Source organism: Penaeus japonicus, unplaced genomic scaffold (assembly GCF_977035675.1).
Source record: "Penaeus japonicus unplaced genomic scaffold, GWHDUDI00000001_assembly GWHDUDI00000042, whole genome shotgun sequence".
Classification (NCBI taxonomy): Eukaryota; Metazoa; Arthropoda; class Malacostraca; order Decapoda; family Penaeidae; genus Penaeus; species Penaeus japonicus.
Window position 1 is genome coordinate 18,730,633 of NW_028234444.1, and position 17,500 is coordinate 18,748,132.

At 37.0% G+C, this 17,500-nt stretch overlaps 4 protein-coding genes across 4 annotated transcripts in view; 2 read left to right on the top strand and 2 right to left on the bottom strand.

Annotated features, from left to right (window-relative positions):
* Nucleotides 1–1,906, bottom strand: part of Taf1 (TATA-box binding protein associated factor 1) — a 20,979-nt gene extending 19,073 nt beyond the window's left edge. Inside the window, 2 exon segments of the mRNA XM_086534737.1 lie at nucleotides 1–40; nucleotides 1,868–1,906. The exon segment at nucleotides 1–40 is cut by the window's left edge and continues 226 nt beyond it. Coding sequence (XP_086390863.1) covers nucleotides 1–33 — 33 coding nt within the window. The 5' untranslated portion in view covers nucleotides 34–40; nucleotides 1,868–1,906.
* Nucleotides 1,907–2,223: 317 nt separating this feature from the next.
* Nucleotides 2,224–5,006, top strand: Atox1 (Antioxidant 1 copper chaperone). The gene is made up of 3 exons (XM_043020897.2): nucleotides 2,224–2,337; nucleotides 4,490–4,565; nucleotides 4,788–5,006. Exons 1-3 carry the CDS (start codon nucleotides 2,326–2,328, stop codon nucleotides 4,922–4,924), a joined length of 225 nt encoding a protein of 74 aa, XP_042876831.1. The 5' UTR covers nucleotides 2,224–2,325; the 3' UTR covers nucleotides 4,925–5,006.
* Nucleotides 5,007–8,632: 3,626 nt separating this feature from the next.
* Sec61alpha (SEC61 translocon subunit alpha) lies at nucleotides 8,633–15,537 on the top strand. The gene is made up of 10 exons (XM_043020896.2): nucleotides 8,633–8,770; nucleotides 9,952–10,085; nucleotides 11,893–12,054; nucleotides 12,197–12,406; nucleotides 12,559–12,723; nucleotides 12,842–12,940; nucleotides 13,442–13,582; nucleotides 13,695–13,946; nucleotides 14,242–14,410; nucleotides 14,830–15,537. The coding sequence occupies exons 1-10, from the start codon at nucleotides 8,764–8,766 to the stop codon at nucleotides 14,922–14,924; spliced, it is 1,434 nt and encodes a 477-aa protein (XP_042876830.1). The 5' UTR covers nucleotides 8,633–8,763; the 3' UTR covers nucleotides 14,925–15,537.
* Nucleotides 15,538–15,804: 267 nt separating this feature from the next.
* Nucleotides 15,805–17,500, bottom strand: part of LOC122256306 (uncharacterized) — a 12,260-nt gene continuing 10,564 nt past the window's right edge. Inside the window, exons 5-6 of the mRNA XM_086534739.1 lie at nucleotides 16,357–16,489; nucleotides 15,805–16,152 (exon numbers count right to left, since the gene is read on the bottom strand). Coding sequence (XP_086390865.1) covers nucleotides 16,053–16,152; nucleotides 16,357–16,489 — 233 coding nt within the window. The 3' untranslated portion in view covers nucleotides 15,805–16,052. The remainder of the gene's footprint in view (nucleotides 16,153–16,356; nucleotides 16,490–17,500) is intronic.

Below are 17,500 nucleotides of genomic sequence, written 5' to 3' on the forward strand. Positions count from 1 at the left end.
CTCGTTCGCCTCCTCTTCGTCACTGTCCCCCATCCTGGAACTGGAAAAAATCCAGACATGTCATCTGCATGCTAGCAACAGTTTTGTTTTTCTATCTACAAAGACATAAGATAAAGGTGCTACTACTTTTTTCTTGATTTGTCTAATCCTATTTGTGAACAGTGTGCAATTTCATAAAGTATTTGGAACTAAGTCATTTGTCTTCCATTTTGTTGCAGGTTTTTATTGCTACCTCACATTTCTCTGAACTCAAAGCTGCTGTAATACAATAATGATCATGTCCCTTATCTAAAACTTATAATTCTCTGGAGGGATTCACAATTTGGACTTAACACTGGCAATGCAATGATCCTGATCTTCGTTTTGATTTTTTTTTTTTTTTAAATCTATTTCATTATCTGTGCCACTGCAAAAGGGGGGGGGGGAAATAGTAATAGTATTATTAACAATAACAATAATCAAGAACAACCACGAAATTGTTAAGGTTGCTGCTGAGAACAGTGCATTGATGTCACCAGTGGGCTGTTAAACCTACAATCTACCATGATATTGCTGGGAAGAGGAGTACCACAGAAATTTGGATTTTTTTAAATCATATCTCTGAAACCACACAATACGGACATTATGAACACATCTTGAATAATAGTGCAAAGTAATATCAACAATAATAGTAATAAGATCTTCAATTTGCTTAGCAATATTCAACTGGAATAAAGCGAGGGGAAGATTTGCAGTTAGATGTGGGTTAGAGGGGTATAATTTTTTAATTAATAGAGTTTGACAAATGTTAAGGTTGTCATCACTCAAAAGACCCTTTGAAAATCATTGCATCATCACACAACTCTCTAACTGTCCTAGAGTGCAATTTTACTACTAATTCCCAGCCAAAGGACCAAGGACATGGAGGCTAACCTATATATAAAGTGCTTATAATCAATAGTATTTTTTTTTTTAAATATAGTGGTATCATTTTTGCAATATCCCTTCGACTAAGCAACTCTGCCAGGTTAAAGTTAAAACTATAGGCTATCAATCACTAATCACAAGGTTTCCAATGGATTTCAATAACAGGAAGTACATGGTAATAAACATTTTGAAAATTTATGTGGCTGTTTCTGTAAGTTTGGTTAATAATTAGTGCCTTGCATATGGTGTCTTGAGCTTAAACACAAAATGTGTTTGAACCATGACATTTTTGCTTCTAAATCAGGACATTCACTCTATAAATACTGTACCAAGTTCAAATATTTATTTTCAGCTTCTTTAATTTGAAATCAGGTATTTTTCAGAAATACAACCTAAATGTACCATAACTTGGTTGCAGACAATAATATTTCTGGAGCGAATTCCCTGAATCTGGAAAGACAATGCTTTGAGGTGAAATAAATTGGAAGAAAACATCAGCCACCCCTAGATGTTCCTAACTTGCTGAGGATATAACAGCAAAGTGTAATATAAGTGTTTAATACTTCGGCTGATACCATTCATCTAACACTGTTCTATTCTTTAAGGTAGTGGCAAAAGCAATTTTTAGTATGAATATAAGGTACCGTAATAGATGAATTAAATTCTTAAATTTAGCGGCTAGGACTCTTCTCCTCAGCTGGAAAACAGTGAGGATGATTTTGTGATTAAAAGAAGAACATTAGCTACTGTTTAGGACTGTAAAATAATCAAAAACCTAAAAGTGCCGACTAAACATTGGTCTTGGGAGATGCTCTCTGATGTATTCCTCGAAAAGAGAACATTTAATGCGGGAAATTTACGAAAATAAAATGCAAGAACGATGCTATGGTATTCATAATCACAGAATAGATGATGGAGAGCATAGATAAAGGGAAACGAGACACAAATTATATGTACTGACCTCTCGTTTCACTGACGTTTTGTTTACAACTAACGTGACATATTCTATCTGCATCTTCGTCTGCGAAAACATTCCGTGTTAGAAAAATTAGAAATTTGGATTTTAAACGTATGATAGTAATTTGAATTTGTTTTTTTTATTTTTGTTATAAGATTATGTGAAGTGAATTTCATTTGAATTGAATTTATTTTTGAGTTAAATATTCAAATAACGAGTACTTTTACTCCAAAAAAAACTTTACCTCTAAAAAATCACGGACAATCAATCACGTACAATGGTCTCAATGCTCAATGGCTAATAAAAATTAAATATAAAAATGAAAACAAAAAAAAAAAAAAAATTCATCCAGAATCAGACTCGAACGTTGCCTTCAGTCCAGACGCCCCGATACCCGAGCGCCGAGAGGACGTGTCAGATAACGCTTATCAGGCCGACGGACTACTGAATTATTTCTAGCAATGTCTCTCATGGTTAGTATGCAGATTAAAAGCTAAATTTTGCGAAAGGGTGTTATGTATGACCTATCATGGTAAAGTTGATGTATTTTTTGGGTGTAGGTGATAACACTTGTATTTATTTTAGTGTGTGTGTGTGTGTGTGTGTGTGTGTGTGTGTGTGTGTGTGTGTGTGTGTGTGTGTGTGTGTGTGTGTGTGTGTGTGTGTGTGTGTGTGTGTGTGTGTGTGTGTGTGTGTGTGTGTGTGTGTGTGTGTGGTGTGTGTGTGTGTATGTGTGTGTGTGTGTGTGTGTGTGTGTGTGTGTGTGTGTGTGTGTGTGTGTGTGTGTGTGTGTGTGTGTGTGTGTGTGTGTGTGTGTGTGTGTGTGTGTGTCTGTATGTGTCTGTATGTGTGTGTGTCTGTCTGTCTGTCTGTCTGTCTGTCTGTCTGTCTGTCTATCTATCTATCTATCTATCTATCTATCTATCTATCTATCTGTCAGTCTGTCTGTCTGTCTGTCTGTCTGTCTGTTGTGTGTGTCTGTGTGTGTGTGTCTGTCTGTCTGTCTCTGTGTCTGTCTGTCTGTCTGTGTCTGTGTCTGTGTCTGTGTCTGTCTGTCTGTCTGTCTGTCTGTCTGTCTGTCTGTCTGTCTGTCTGTCTGTCTGTCTGTCTGTCTGTCTGTCTGTCTGTCTGTCTGTCTGTCTGTCTGTCTATCTGTCTGTCTGTCTGACTGTCTGTCAGTGGGGTGACATGAAGGGGAGCACAGCTGAGTAGGTGTCATTAAGTGAGTGCTAAATTTTCCCAGTAGTATCAGTGACACATACCTTTTCTGATCAAGTACCTTATACACATTCATTTACTGAGCTGATTATGTGTCATGACTTTGCAGTGCTTACTGATAATTACCCATTATGAATGTGTAACTATGAAGTACATAATGCCCATATTATTCTCTAGTAGTAATTTCAATTATGAAGTTAATATGGTGATGACTTTAACCCTATAAGTAGGAGAGTGAATGAAATTTACTTTGTAAATCAGAAACTACTAAACATAGTTATATACATCACTAACATACTATGCTATGCTGTAGCATAGCATGTTCTCTACCTACTCTGGGGCTCTTCTCCCCCCTTGCCTGGTCAACAGACATCCATCTCCATGCTGGATTTTGTCTCAGTCATGTCAAGATAATTGTATGTCAGTCATGGGGGCAGGGGTTAATTATGCATGTAATGTACTGTTTCATTAACCTCCTGTGTATGAAGACACTTGTACGACACCTTTGTGGTAACCTGTGTAACCCTGTCCTTGTTTTATCGATCGTGGACCAGTGAGTCCCTCTTGTTTCTTTACTATTATTGGGCTATTGTTACCATTTAATCAGATGGTTATTATTATGGATTGGTCTTTACTCTGCAGTATACTTGGTATGATTCCTCTCAAAATATTTGGGTCAAGATTGTCATAATACTTAGCCATCTAACAGAGAAGCGATACCAAGCGAACAAATCCCTAACAATCCAGTGATACCAACATTGTTAGTATCTTCTCTTGAGACTATGATTTGATTGAACATCCATTTTCATGAAATCAAAACTTGTTTCCTCTATCCAGAGGGAAACAATTGTGCAGAAATGATAATGTTTTCTGTTTCTGTCACTATTTGTTTTAGCAACCACAAGTTAACAAAAAAAAAAAAAAAATGAGAGCTGTGATGTGAAACAAAGCCCTATTGGTTGGATTGATAATAAAAGCAAAATAAAATGTAGCAGTTTTAATTGGCTCATTATTTTGATGCTTTAACTTGGTGACCTCCAATTTTCCTTTAGTCATACCCCTTAGCTATTACAGGATCTCACCAAACTCATTTTAGATGTCAGTTAGGACTTTCACAAAATGAGTATATGTTGAAAGTAGAACCAAAATTTTTTTAGAGGAGTGACTAGAAAATTTAAGCATTTAACTTCATTCAATTTGATTTATATTATATGTGCCATCATGAATTTTTCTTTGTAGATTCCTCTGTTCGTTTTACTGTATTTTAGATCACATGTCAGTCTGATATATGTATAGATATTTCTTTATGAAATGTGATATATACAAATTCCATACCTGCTCCTTTTATAGATTTCAGAGAATGTGATATATAATTTTCCTTTTCTTACATTTTCAATCCTATTTCAGGTACATGAATTTAATGTTGAGATGACCTGTGAAGGTTGCTCAGGTGCTGCCAAGAGGGTCCTCGGAAAACTTGGAGGTAAGTTTGTCGTGTAACTTGATAAATGAATTACAGTTTGTGAAAGAACAAGAAAAGGTATGGGGCACAAGAGACCAGAATAAGCACAGTTGTATTACAATTCTTATTTTATTGATTGTTCATATTTTTAGTGATAGTTTGAAATGCAATTTTTAAAGATGCATGATATATTTACATTGTATGTCTTCTGGTATTGCTATAATGATGCAATTGTCTTTTCAGATAAAGTCTCCAATGTTGACATAGACCTCCAAACCAAGAAAGTTATTGTGACCAGCACTCTCTCCTCAGATGAGCTCCTTGAGACCCTAAAGAAGACGGGAAAAGAAGTTACATATGTTGGGGGGAAGGCAGCATAAGTTGTAACTTGGGACAGATTTTCAGTTCCTGGCACTGGCAGCTGATTATAAACGGAACAACATACATATTAATAATCAAGAATTTTTTTTTTTTTGCACGTTTTCAAAGTTCTATCAAGGATATATATAAGATATTTGAGTTGTGAGAAGTTGAGAATAAGTAGACTCATAAGGATTTTTCTTTAAAGGTCATTTCCAATGTTTTTAAGACCAAATGATGTTGAACTTATCATATGTCACCCATCATTTTCAGCATGTTTGTTTGTGTGGGTCAGTCGTGAATTTAGGGCAGCAATCTTTTTTACAATTATTAACATTTAAGATGCTCAAGAAAACATGAAAGATTTAAACATACTTCAGTTTGTTAAAGAAGAAAAATATATTTTGTGTTCCTACAAGTTATTGGAATATCAAGAAGCTTTAGATGAAGGAGTTAGATGAGATTATATGCTTTGAGAGGCTAAGGGGCTTTCAGGAGGTCGGATGTAAACCTCTTTGATAGTACACTGTTGTTTCTTTAAAGAATCACAGTTTATCAGTGTCTTAAATTTCTGCCATGACATCTTAGCATAGAGATGAATGTTATGAATGGCAAGAAAATTAACCAAAAGGAATAGAAATACACACACACACACACACACATATAATATATATATATATATATATATATATATATATATATATTATATTATATTATATATATATATATGTATATATTATATGTATATGTATATGTATATGTATATGTATATGTATATGTATATGTATATGTATATGTATATGTATATGTATATGTATATGTGTATATATATGTATGTATATGTATATGAATATATGCATACATATAGACTTACATATATATGTGTGTTTATGTACATAGTCAGTGTGCATGCACATACACACACATATATGACAAGAAAGTTATAAGCCCTTACAGGCTTCCCATCTTTCTTAATTCCAACTGCCTTAAATGGGATCTCTTCAAGACTGTATTCTCTTGGGAATTCCAGACATTTGTAGTTTAGTGGGTTTGTATAGACATGCAGAGCTACTGCTTGTCATGCATGTGGTGTATCATTGGGAAAAAATGTGATATGGATAGAGTTTGTTTCTTTTTTTGGGTGAGAACAAAATAAAATTATCGACCTCTGTGGAGTTTTATTTATATATTTTATATGTATATTTTTTTGCTTTATTTTCATTAAAGATTAAGAAGTTATCAGAGCAATATTGGAAGCTTGCACACGTCACCATATAATCTACCACCCATAACATATATATTCACCTGCATTTTAAGTGGTCATCTGAGTACTTGTCATTAGAGACATGCTGTAGCAATTAGACAATAAAATTTATTAAGCATATGTTTGTGCTTGTGATGCCCAAAGAAAAGTTGAAATCACACATTTGATTTTGAATTTGCAGAGGAGGCATGTATACGTATAGCTAGCCTATTAAAGATACTTATAACTATCCTATTGAAGATACTTATAACTAGCTTATTAAAGATACTTGTAACTTGCCTATTATAATATTTATAACTAGCCTATTAACCCTCTCTGGACAGGTGGTACAGTACTGTACCACTCATTCAAAAGCCCAGTGGCCGGGCGGCACAGTATTGTGCCAGCCATTTAATTGATTTAGGCCTAATAATTCGAACGCCCCGGCATTGGGACATTCAGGGCTGGAATGCCCCCGTCGTAAGTGGGTTAAAGATACTTATAATTAGCCTATTAAAGATACTTGTAACTAGCCTATTAAAGATCTATAACAAGGAAGTATATACTTTTTTTATGGCTAGTATTATATATTTCTCACTCTGTTCTTGCTCCTTTTTTGCTTATGATTTCCATCCTAGCAATATCTTTAGAAAAAAGATCCTATCAAACATTTATAGAAAAAAGCAAATTATCATTATGATTGAGATCAAAACAAACAAGGAAATACCTATGGGTGTCTAACAGATGGAAGAAAGGGAGGTAGGGAGGCAGAATGCCAGTCATTGGTGGTCAGAATGCCTTTGTATGCCATTTCCACTTAACCACCATAACAATAAATGCAGGTGATATTGCTGGTAATTACTGCATAAGCATTATTTATTAATCAAAGGGTAATCTATAAATAGAAACTGAAAAAATAGTATCTCTTCCTCACCATAGATTAAATTATAGCAGACTTTGATGATGTGGAGATCTACAAGTTGTACATACATTCCTGGATGTTCTTTAAACTTTTTTTTTTTTCTAGAATTATTGATTTTTATCTTTAAGGTTATCAGAAAATACGGCCTTAACAATCGCAAAAGAGATAGAAAATTACTTACATGCATGCTGATAATGCACATAAGAAATAAGGATTTAAAAAACTTATGCAGTAAAACTAGTTTCGTAAAAGCGAGACAATAATATTGTATCTTCTTCAATGGATATTCAAACGCCAGTATATGAACTATTAAAGCAGAAAAAACACAATACACAAAATAAGTCCATTGAAAGATGAGACAACAGTTCCAATTGGTTTTCATCTTCAGGTCTGGAGATGAGTTCGTCTCATCCTTCAATAATCCTATTGTGTGTATAATGTTTTTTTCTGCCCTTTGTATCGGCACGAGTATTTTGCCATTCATAGAAATAGGAGAAAGTAAAGAGCATGAATTCAAAACATTTATGAAATCTATGGAGAAAGACAGGCAGGCCAAAGGAAATTAATAGTCATACTGTGTGTTCATGCATGTTGGGGAAGGGAAAACAGGTATAATTTAGTTACCCATCTCATATTCTAGTTATTGAAAGAAAACGTATTTCCGGACAAACATTTATAAATTATTTTTAAGTTCTATATATGTTCTCCCTCTTTTTTTTCTCTCCCTTCTTCCCATACCCCCCCCCCCATCCCATCCGCTAACCTTATCTTCTTCCCCACTTTTTATTCCCCTATTATCTCTATTTCGTCGTTTTTTTCATGTCTCTGAGTCCACTTTCTTTATCTCTTCCTTCCCTTTTTCTCTTTCCTCGTAACTCTTCATACATGTCTCTTTAACTGATAATCTCTCTCTTTCTCCTTCCTTCCTCCATTCTCCCCTTTCCCCCTTTCTTTTTTCCCATATGTTCCTTTTGTTTGTCTTCTGTCTCTCTAAATCCATTTTTTTCCTTGAATCCCTTTCTCCTTCCTTCTCTCTTTATAGAGGCATCTTTAAAGCTTTTCCTTCATATTCTATTTTCCTCTCCATTTCTTACTTTCTCTTTTTCTCTTTTCTTCCTCAACCATTCCTATATGTTTGTTTGTCTATGTACCTATTTTCTTCCTTTTTCCCTTTTTCTACCCGTTCATAGCTCTCTCTCTCTCTCTTTCCCTGTCTGTAAGCGTATCTTCCAATGTAAAAATAGTGATTATGTATATACAACAGATTTTTTTTTTTTCATGCAGGTATTCATAACTGCAGCGTTGGCACTTGTTTGATCTTTGCCTTTAAATCCCGGTTGATTGGCGGGTTTTGCGACGGTGCCACACTCAATATAGGGGACCCTTCGAATCCTTCTCAGCAGTAATTTAGCTGGCAAAAATATCCTAAAATAAGCATATAAATGTAATAACTTAAATGTTGAGAAGTTTTTGTTATTTATATCTATATTTAGAAAAAAAATACTCAAATCGGCAGGACAAGCGGCACCACAGGACCAACAAGCGTCACGATGGCGGAGCGGAGGTGACGTCACTACGGCCCTCTCGCGGCAGGTTGTTGAAGCTCTGACACGTCGCGTTCAGTGTCAAGCGAGCAAGCATCACAGGAGGACGTTATATCCTGTTCAGCGCTCCTGCCATCAACATCAACCACCATGGGGAGTAAGTTTATCAATGGCAGTTTGTGTATTTAGCCTTTAAATTGCATTTAGGTGTGTCTCTATTGCGTAGATAGCTTATGGTTTTGTTATTTGGCCGTTTAGCCTGGCTTGTGTTTTTCCAGTGAAGTCGGCCAGGAGCAATTTTGAAACTTATTTACCCAGCACTGACATTTTATTCGGAAATACGCCGAAACCCTATTAAATATTTGTCATATATGCCGAAAAACACGAAAAAAATACCTATAACCTCAGTATAGGCCACTTACATCATCTATGTCTCGGCAGGACTTCGTAAATCAATTTCTCATTCCTTTCTATATCTCGTAAGCAATTTCCACATTCCAGCTTTTCTTAATGTCTCTTAGAAGGTTGCTCAAAGACTGGAATAAAGATATTGATGTTAAAACGAGAAGAAAACGGTATTTTACGAGAGCAGATTCCGTCCCTAGCACAGGAAGAGCTCAGGCCCCGGTTCTCTGTTCTTAGGAAATCCCACTTTCTCTGCACGAATGAAGGGCATAATCAACATTATTTGGCTATTTTAAGCAATTCAGGGAGATTATGACATGGTTTTCGAGTTCAGACATATTTCAAGGGAAGGGAAGTTATGAATTCGCCCTGTATTTATTTCATGAATGATTTTTTACCTAAGTTTCTTTAAAAAATGATTTTGAGTCCATGCTGTTTCTCCCTTTTATTCTTTTATTCTTCATTTGCCCCTTTCTGGGGATTCCTATTGATCTTGGTCAACTTTCTCCTTCCTGCTCTATCTTTGTTCCATATGTGGGGTCTCCTTTTCCTGTTATGCTCACTCTCCAATCATCTCTTTCCTCTATTCCTTCTCCATTGGTTCTTCTCTCTTTCTCTTTCTCTTCTCTACCATCCCATTCTCTCCAGGTTTCTCCTTCTTTACTTCATCCTTTTTTTTTCCTCCCTTATGGTCTTCTCACCCCTTCTCCATCTCATTCTCTCTGCTCTTTTCCTCCTCATTCTCTCCCCATCTATTCCTCTTTCTCTCTCCTTTTCCTCCTCTACCTCATACACTTTCTGCCTTCCTCTCCTTCTCCTCCTCCTCCTCCACCTCATTCTCTCCTCTCCTCTTGCCTTCCTCCCCCAGGTGACCCAAAAAAGAGACAACTAACAAATCCCCTCTTTTTTTCTCTCCCCCTTTTCCCCTTCCAGTCAAGTTCCTAGAGGTGATAAAGCCGTTCTGTGCGGTCCTCCCTGAGATCCAGAAGCCGGAGAGGAAGGTCCAGTTCAGGGAGAAGGTGCTATGGACGGCCATCACACTCTTCATCTTCCTTGTCTGTTGCCAGGTAAGTTTTTTTTTTCCCACCTTCTGGAGTTCTGGGTCTGGATTGTCACCATATGTGACCCATTTTGGTCTCCCTGGGATGATTTATAGCTTTGCTACGGTGGTTCAAATGGTTAATGAGGGCATGGATTGTACTAGTTAAGGTTTATAAAGTGTATATGGTGAAAAGATTAGACTTTTTTTTTCCCATATTTACCTTTTTTTCTCCATATTTACCTTTGCGTTTGTCTTGTGTACTGGCGGAAACACTGGTCATGCCACTGTTTCTTTACTTTGATGGCCACCCTACTTTGGCTCAATGATCTCCAGAAATATAAGGTGTTAAGGCTTCGTCAAGCCCATAATATGAGGCCAGGAAGAAAGAAGTCATGTATACAGTGCAAAGAAAAACTGGCAGCTAGAGGGAGAGTCATATTCCCACGCAGACAAATTAACTACCATTACAGGACTTGAATTACTCTGGAGCACCTCACAGCTGTCCTTGCAAGAGCCACTGAATATATTTTCTGTGATATCTGTATGCTATGTAGTAATTATATGATAAATATGTCTTGTGTATTTGACATTGATGTACATGGTTTGGTAAGTGTTGTGATAAGTCATGATTTATATTGGTTGTGTTCTATCCAAAATGACTTGAAACATGCTGTGATCTGTGATGGATGGCTTACAGTTGAAGTCTGACAACATTGTGGCAGCTTGTCAAGCAGGCGCTGAAGCCGCAGTGCTTTGTGCCTCTGAAAAGGCCAATAAAGCTCGGCTTTGTACATCCTAGCAAGATAGAGCTTAGATTAGTTCATGCCAGAATATGTGGAGTTTGGTTGACGTGAAATGTGTGATTGATATATGCCTTTTTACCCCTTTTATCTTTCTTCATGACTTTACTACTTTCCTGCCTTTTTCGGTTAACTCATTGTAACATTTTGCTCACTTCGGCCCCTGTCTGCAATGTGTTAATTGGTGTAGCTATGACCGAGTCTTGAAGGTTTTTTCACTTATTTATCATTTAGCTTGTGTGATGTGAGGTTTATGGATGATATATTCGATTCCTTTTTGAAGCCATCACTTACAGTGGAAGTAGGCGCAAGGATACCTCGGACTGTTTTTATTTTTATTTATTTTTTTTTTTATAGGACCTCCTGTATCTAGCTTTGGGGTCTTAGTTTGAATTTATTGTATTGAAGATGAGGTGTATGTTGCACAATGTGGCAAAATCAGAAGTTCTGGGTCCATATCCCATAAATTTTATAAATTTTCACACATTTACCCAGTTTACAAATACTTTTCCTTTTTTTATATATACAATTTCTTATTTTGGAATCCAAATATTAGTTATTGTAGACAGTTAAATACTAATGTTTTTGTTGCACCATCATCTCCTTAATCCAGAAATCCTGATCTTTCCTTGGTATTATTTATGATTTTTTTTTTATTAATCCGTTAATGACGGGGTGGTTTTGGCTCCGTCTGGACATTATGGAGAAGAATTTGAAAAAGCGCTGGCAATACAAAGTGCCTTAACTTGATATCATATCTGCAGATAAAGGGTTAAAGGGTTAATAGCTGTTGTATGTTTCTTTCCATTTTGAGAGTCTTGGTGCTACTAAAGTCATTAACAGATATGTATGTCTGTTGAAAAGTGCTTGATAAAGGAGCATAGGAATTAGGTTAGAGGATAGCAATTGTATGCTGTCCCATGTTTTGGAAATTACAGCAGCATATCAACATATACAACAACATAACATATATAGATTCATAACTTTTCAACATTGATGGAACAAAGATTAACACACCACTTTTCTTAACAGATTCCTTTGTTTGGCATCATGAGCTCGGATTCGGCTGATCCTTTCTACTGGATCCGTGTCATCTTGGCCAGTAACAGGGGCACACTCATGGAGTTGGGTATCTCACCCATCGTCACATCCAGTCTTATCATGCAGCTTCTTGCCGGTGCGAAGCTTATTGAGGTGAGTGGTCGGATTCAGAGTTAGCATCTTGAATTCCTAAAGGGAAGCACTTAAAAAAAAACATTACAGATGTAGAAAACCCTTGGATGATACTTGAAACAAATTTGTAGTGAAAACTCACATTGGGCCTCTTCTTTCCTAGGTTGGAGACACCCCCAAGGACAGAGCTTTGTTCAACGGAGCGCAGAAGCTATTCGGAATGATGATCACCGTGGGCCAGGCCATTCTCTATGTAATGACTGGCATGTATGGCGACCCCTCGGACCTTGGCGCTGGTGTCTGCCTCCTCATTATTATTCAGCTGTTTGTTGCTGGTCTCATTGTCTTGCTGCTGGATGAACTTTTGCAGAAGGTGTGACTCTTTTATAATATGGATAATAACCTATTAAAAGTATATTTATTAGAGACTGACTAGCTTTTTTTAAAATATATATATTAAGGATGATTTTATAAAGCTTTCCGATCTTGTATTGGATTGAGACTTATTATTTTGATGTCTTTTAGGGCTATGGTCTTGGTTCTGGTATCTCCCTCTTCATTGCCACAAACATCTGCGAGACCATCGTCTGGAAGGCCTTCTCCCCTGCCACTGTGAACACTGGACGCGGCACAGAATTTGAGGGCGCAATCATCGCTCTTTTCCACCTGCTGGCCACAAGGCAAGACAAGGTATGTTATCTTGCTTTCTGTTGCCTGCTACACATATTGAAACCTAAAGATTCTAGCCGTAATTTTTTTAGGGGAAAAAACTTTGCCGGTCACCGTTGACATGTCTGATTTCCAACAGGTCCGAGCTCTCCGTGAGGCATTCTACCGCCAGAACCTCCCCAACCTGACCAATCTCCTGGCTACTGTTCTCATCTTTGCTATAGTGATATACTTCCAGGTAAGCTACTCTACTAATAAATAAACTAGAAAGTTTATCATATGTTTAGGTGAATGTTTTTATGAAAGTCTTGCCTACCAAAATACATATTCCAGAAGACTATCATGTGTCTTTTTCTTTTGTATTAGAGGGAAGAACATGCCCTAATCCCACTATTTATTACATTATTATTACACATGTTTTATATTGACTAACCTTTCTCATTTTGCCATTTAACCTTGAAAACTAGCGTTCAAGTAAGAGTAATTAACATGTAAGAATTTAAGAAACGATGATTAAAGGCTTATCTTATTTCTTCAAATAATTTACAAAGGTATGCAAATTGTGGGTTTCATTGTTAATATTATTGAAGATTCCCTTATAAAGTGTAGCTCAGTGTGTTCTTGAACATTTTTGCATTGGATATATTTCCTTGAACTGCCTATAAGTAATGGACTATGTTCTTGTTGAATTTTCATATCTACTTACAGTGACCATTCAAATTGTGCCTTTTTCTTGCAGGGCTTCCGCGTGGACCTTCCCATCAAGTCTGCCCGCTACCGTGGCCAGTACTCTTCTTACCCCATTAAGCTGTTCTACACATCCAACATTCCCATCATCCTCCAGTCTGCTCTTGTCTCCAACCTTTACATCATTGCTCAGGTCAGTGAGAAGAGAAAGTCAAGATAGTGGATGGCTACATAGACAATTAATTGTACTGTAAAATGAAAAACAAAATCTGGCGTGATTTTCTAAGAGTTGCAATTCTTTACAGATGTTGGCGAACAAATTCCCGGGCAACTTCTTTGTTGGCCTTTTGGGAACGTGGTCTGATGTTGGATCAGGAGGCCCTGGACGCGCTTCCTACCCTGTTGGTGGCCTTTGTTACTACATGTCGCCACCCGAGTCCTTTGGCCACATCCTGGAAGACCCCTTCCATGCCATGATCTACATTGCCTTCATGTTGGGCTCTTGTGCCTTCTTCTCCAAGACCTGGATTGATGTGTCTGGTTCATCAGCCAAGGATGTAAGTTCGACTTCAAGTATTTTGTCATAATAGAATTATTTAAAAGGTCCTCTTTTGTCTTAAGGATTTATCCTAAAGAATGAGTAAAAGCTTTCAAAGCAGTCTGGGTATGATAATTTTGCATTGACGGGTGGTACAGCGATTTAGGCCTAATAATTCGAACGCCCCGGCATTTGGACATTCAAGGCTAGAATTCCCCCGTCGGGAATGGGTTAATAGTTCCTTCTCATTTTCCCTTGTCTGCTAAGGGTGTAGATGGAACACCTTTTACTAATGTGAATGTATGTGTACACAGGTTGCCAAGCAGCTGAAGGAGCAGCAGATGGTCATGCGAGGCCACCGTGAGAAGTCCATGATCCACGAACTTAACCGTTACATCCCAACTGCTGCTGCTTTTGGTGGTCTCTGCATCGGTGCTCTTTCTGTGTTGGCCGATTTCCTGGGAGCTATTGGCTCTGGCACAGGTGAGTCTTGAAATTCATTGAAAGTGGAAAGACGGGTTTGATTTGCATGTCATGTCACCGTTTGTATTTGCTAGTCCCAAATGTTTTTCAAAATTCAACTGCTGTTAATGCATTGTCTTGAGGGACACTCCCGATCTACTGTGATTTTGTTTTATTGAATGATGATAATGATAATAGTAAAAAAGAATCAACTTTTTCCTTAATGATTTAAGGAATGGAATAAGCCAGTAAGGTTAAGCAAGTCAGTCAGTTGTCAATTTGTGTATAATGTCCCCTTCTAAAAAAAACAGTGGACAGTGCATGTATACATACACCCATTCCCAGCATCAGTTAATGGGTTAGATATATGATATGATTAATTTTAATACTATTTGAAGGATTTATATATTGTAAGTAATTGCAATTTTGTTTTATTTCAGGTATTCTTTTGGCTGTCACAATCATCTACCAGTACTTCGAGATCTTCGTTAAAGAACAGAGTGACATGGGAGGAATGAGCACGCTCCTCTTCTAAGATAGTTGCCAGAGGACCAAGTAATTCTAATGACTAAATTTGGAGAGGTTAACCCCACACAGGCATGCCAACAGTGTTTAAGTGTCGAAGTGTTGGTAATTTTGTGATATTTTGAGCATCATTTCAAGCAGCACAGTGTGTGTGGAAACTTGTTAAAACGTGTAAAGTAATGTTTTACTTTTTTTTTGTTATTATTGGAAGTTTCACTGTGTAAGTGGATTTAATTTATTTTTCCCCACTGGCCCCCTACCTCCCCACCCCACACATTGTGGGGCGTTGTACAAGTTTGATATTTACAATGGAGAGTCTGCTCATCTCTAGGATCTCTTGGCCTACTTTTTTTTTTTTTTTTTTTTTTCAAATGTTTACTTATGTTGGGAGTTTGCCTTCCAGTCCGGAAAGAGACCTAGTTATGGTGACTGTCTGGCATCACAGTGGAGGTGAAAAGTGCATTTATTGCTCCAAGATGCCTTTCTGTGCTGCCGGTTGGTGCTCTCCGTCGCGTGAGAGGCTGGGATGTAAGTGAGAAATATTGAATAGATGAAATGTGCAAATGTTTCTACTTTTTACATATAAGAAAGATAATGTAATTACATAAAAATGGAAATTTGTAGATTTGTTTTTGTTGCTTTCCTTTCAAGCGAGTTTAATGTTCTCGGTTGCTGTGTTAATCCAGTATGAAATCTAAATTGATACACATCAGCACTAGAAGGAAATGCAGTTTGAAATGGATGATGCATGGCATGTTTGAATTTCAAGGGATTTGTGAAGTTTATTACTGTAAACTTCTCATTATCCAATATATATGGTTATTGTTCTTTGCCACAGAGAAAATTTTATGGAATAAAACTTAGTAAGACAAGGACTTTATACAAATAAATCATGTGTAAAATTTATTGTGCTTATAAGCTTTTCAAGATATACCTACCTTGTAAAATCAATCAAATATGTATGAGAACAAACAGCCGTAGCATATTTGCAATACTTATATTCAAAATCAAATGTACAAGTTCTAAACTGCAAAGTGCACACGGATTGGGGATAATGATAAGTTAACACGGTTATTGAAAGCCTATGACGACCGGGCCAGGTTTACATATCTAGTTTCATTAGATGCCTGAGTTCAAGTCAGGCATCGCAGTGCCCACGAGAACACACCTTCTCCAGCACATCTATTGCCTCTGGAACCCCCTTTTCTGCCGCTTGCTTTATAAGTTCATGAGCATCTCTGAAAATTTGGATTTGGATGAAAACTTTTCATTTCAAGTTTTTCAAAGGAAAGTCAGCAGGAGATAATAGTCTTTAAAGTGAATATAATGATTTTCATTTAATTTCAAGGAGTATAAATCAAGAGAAGTTAAATTATCAGTTCATGATGGAAACTTTAAGATCCAATTAACACGCAATTAGGCATTTAAATGCAGACACTCACCCAGGCTTCAGACCGATCTTGTAGCCCTGAAGATGACCTACAGCCAGGTTGTAGGCCGCGTGAGGGTGACCCTGGTCCGAGGCCTTCTTGAACCACTCCATGGCAGCCGTGTGGTTCTTTTCCACACCTTTCCCTAAGGAGGAGCGTTGAGATTAAGTAACTGATCCCATTTTTTTTTTCATCCTTCCCAGAATGAGGGCGGCTAATATTCATAAAATTATGTAACTGATTAAAATATTTATTTCTTAAACTTAATAAGAATTTGGATTTCTCCTTGCTTCATTGCATTTATCTCTTGTTTCCTCAATTTTTCTTGTATTTTCCTTTCTCTTTCCCTTATATTTTTTTCAGTAGTTTTGTTTTCAGTCTATCCTTTTCATTTACCAACATTTCTCCCTTTTCTGTCCCTTACACTCTTAGTTTCCTCTTTCTTCCACAATTATATTGTTTTCATTTGACCATTTCTCAAATGGCTTTTTCAGTTGTCTCCTTTATCTGTTCATTTATCTAATTTTCCCCCTTTCTCTCCTTTCTCTTTTCTTCCCGGCCAGTACAGTTCTTTCCTCTCAGTTCACATGAATTGTCTCCTCTTTCTCCTTGTCTCCTTCCTTTTCTCCCTCCCCCCTCATTTTCCCTTTACTATTTTTTCGCCTTCCTTTTGTACCCTTTCCCCGTTTTCTGACCCACCAATTATCTCTAACTTGACTCTTATTTATCTCTTTCCTTCCTCTCTCTCCCTCTCTTATTACTTATGTGCCCTTCTTCAACTCCTCTTGTCTCTTCCTTCTCCATTCCATATCATGCCCCCCGCCTCTTCCCTTTTTTCCTCTCATTTCAGTAATTTCCTCTTTGTTCACAATTGCTCTTTATACTTTCTACTGATTTTCTGTCTCCCCCGCTCTATTTCCCTCATATCTTTAAAATAATTATTTCGTTTTGCACCTATTTCCCTTCTTTCTGACCTATCAGTTACCCTTGTGCTGTGCCTTTCTATCGTTTACTCCCTGTTCCATCCTTTCCAGCAAGGAAGGTAGTGTCAAAGAAAGAAAAAAAAAAAAATCGGGACCCCAATAGAAAATACTGACCATTACACATTAGTAACAAATCAAAATGATGAACGGAGGTAACTATATATACAGATTAG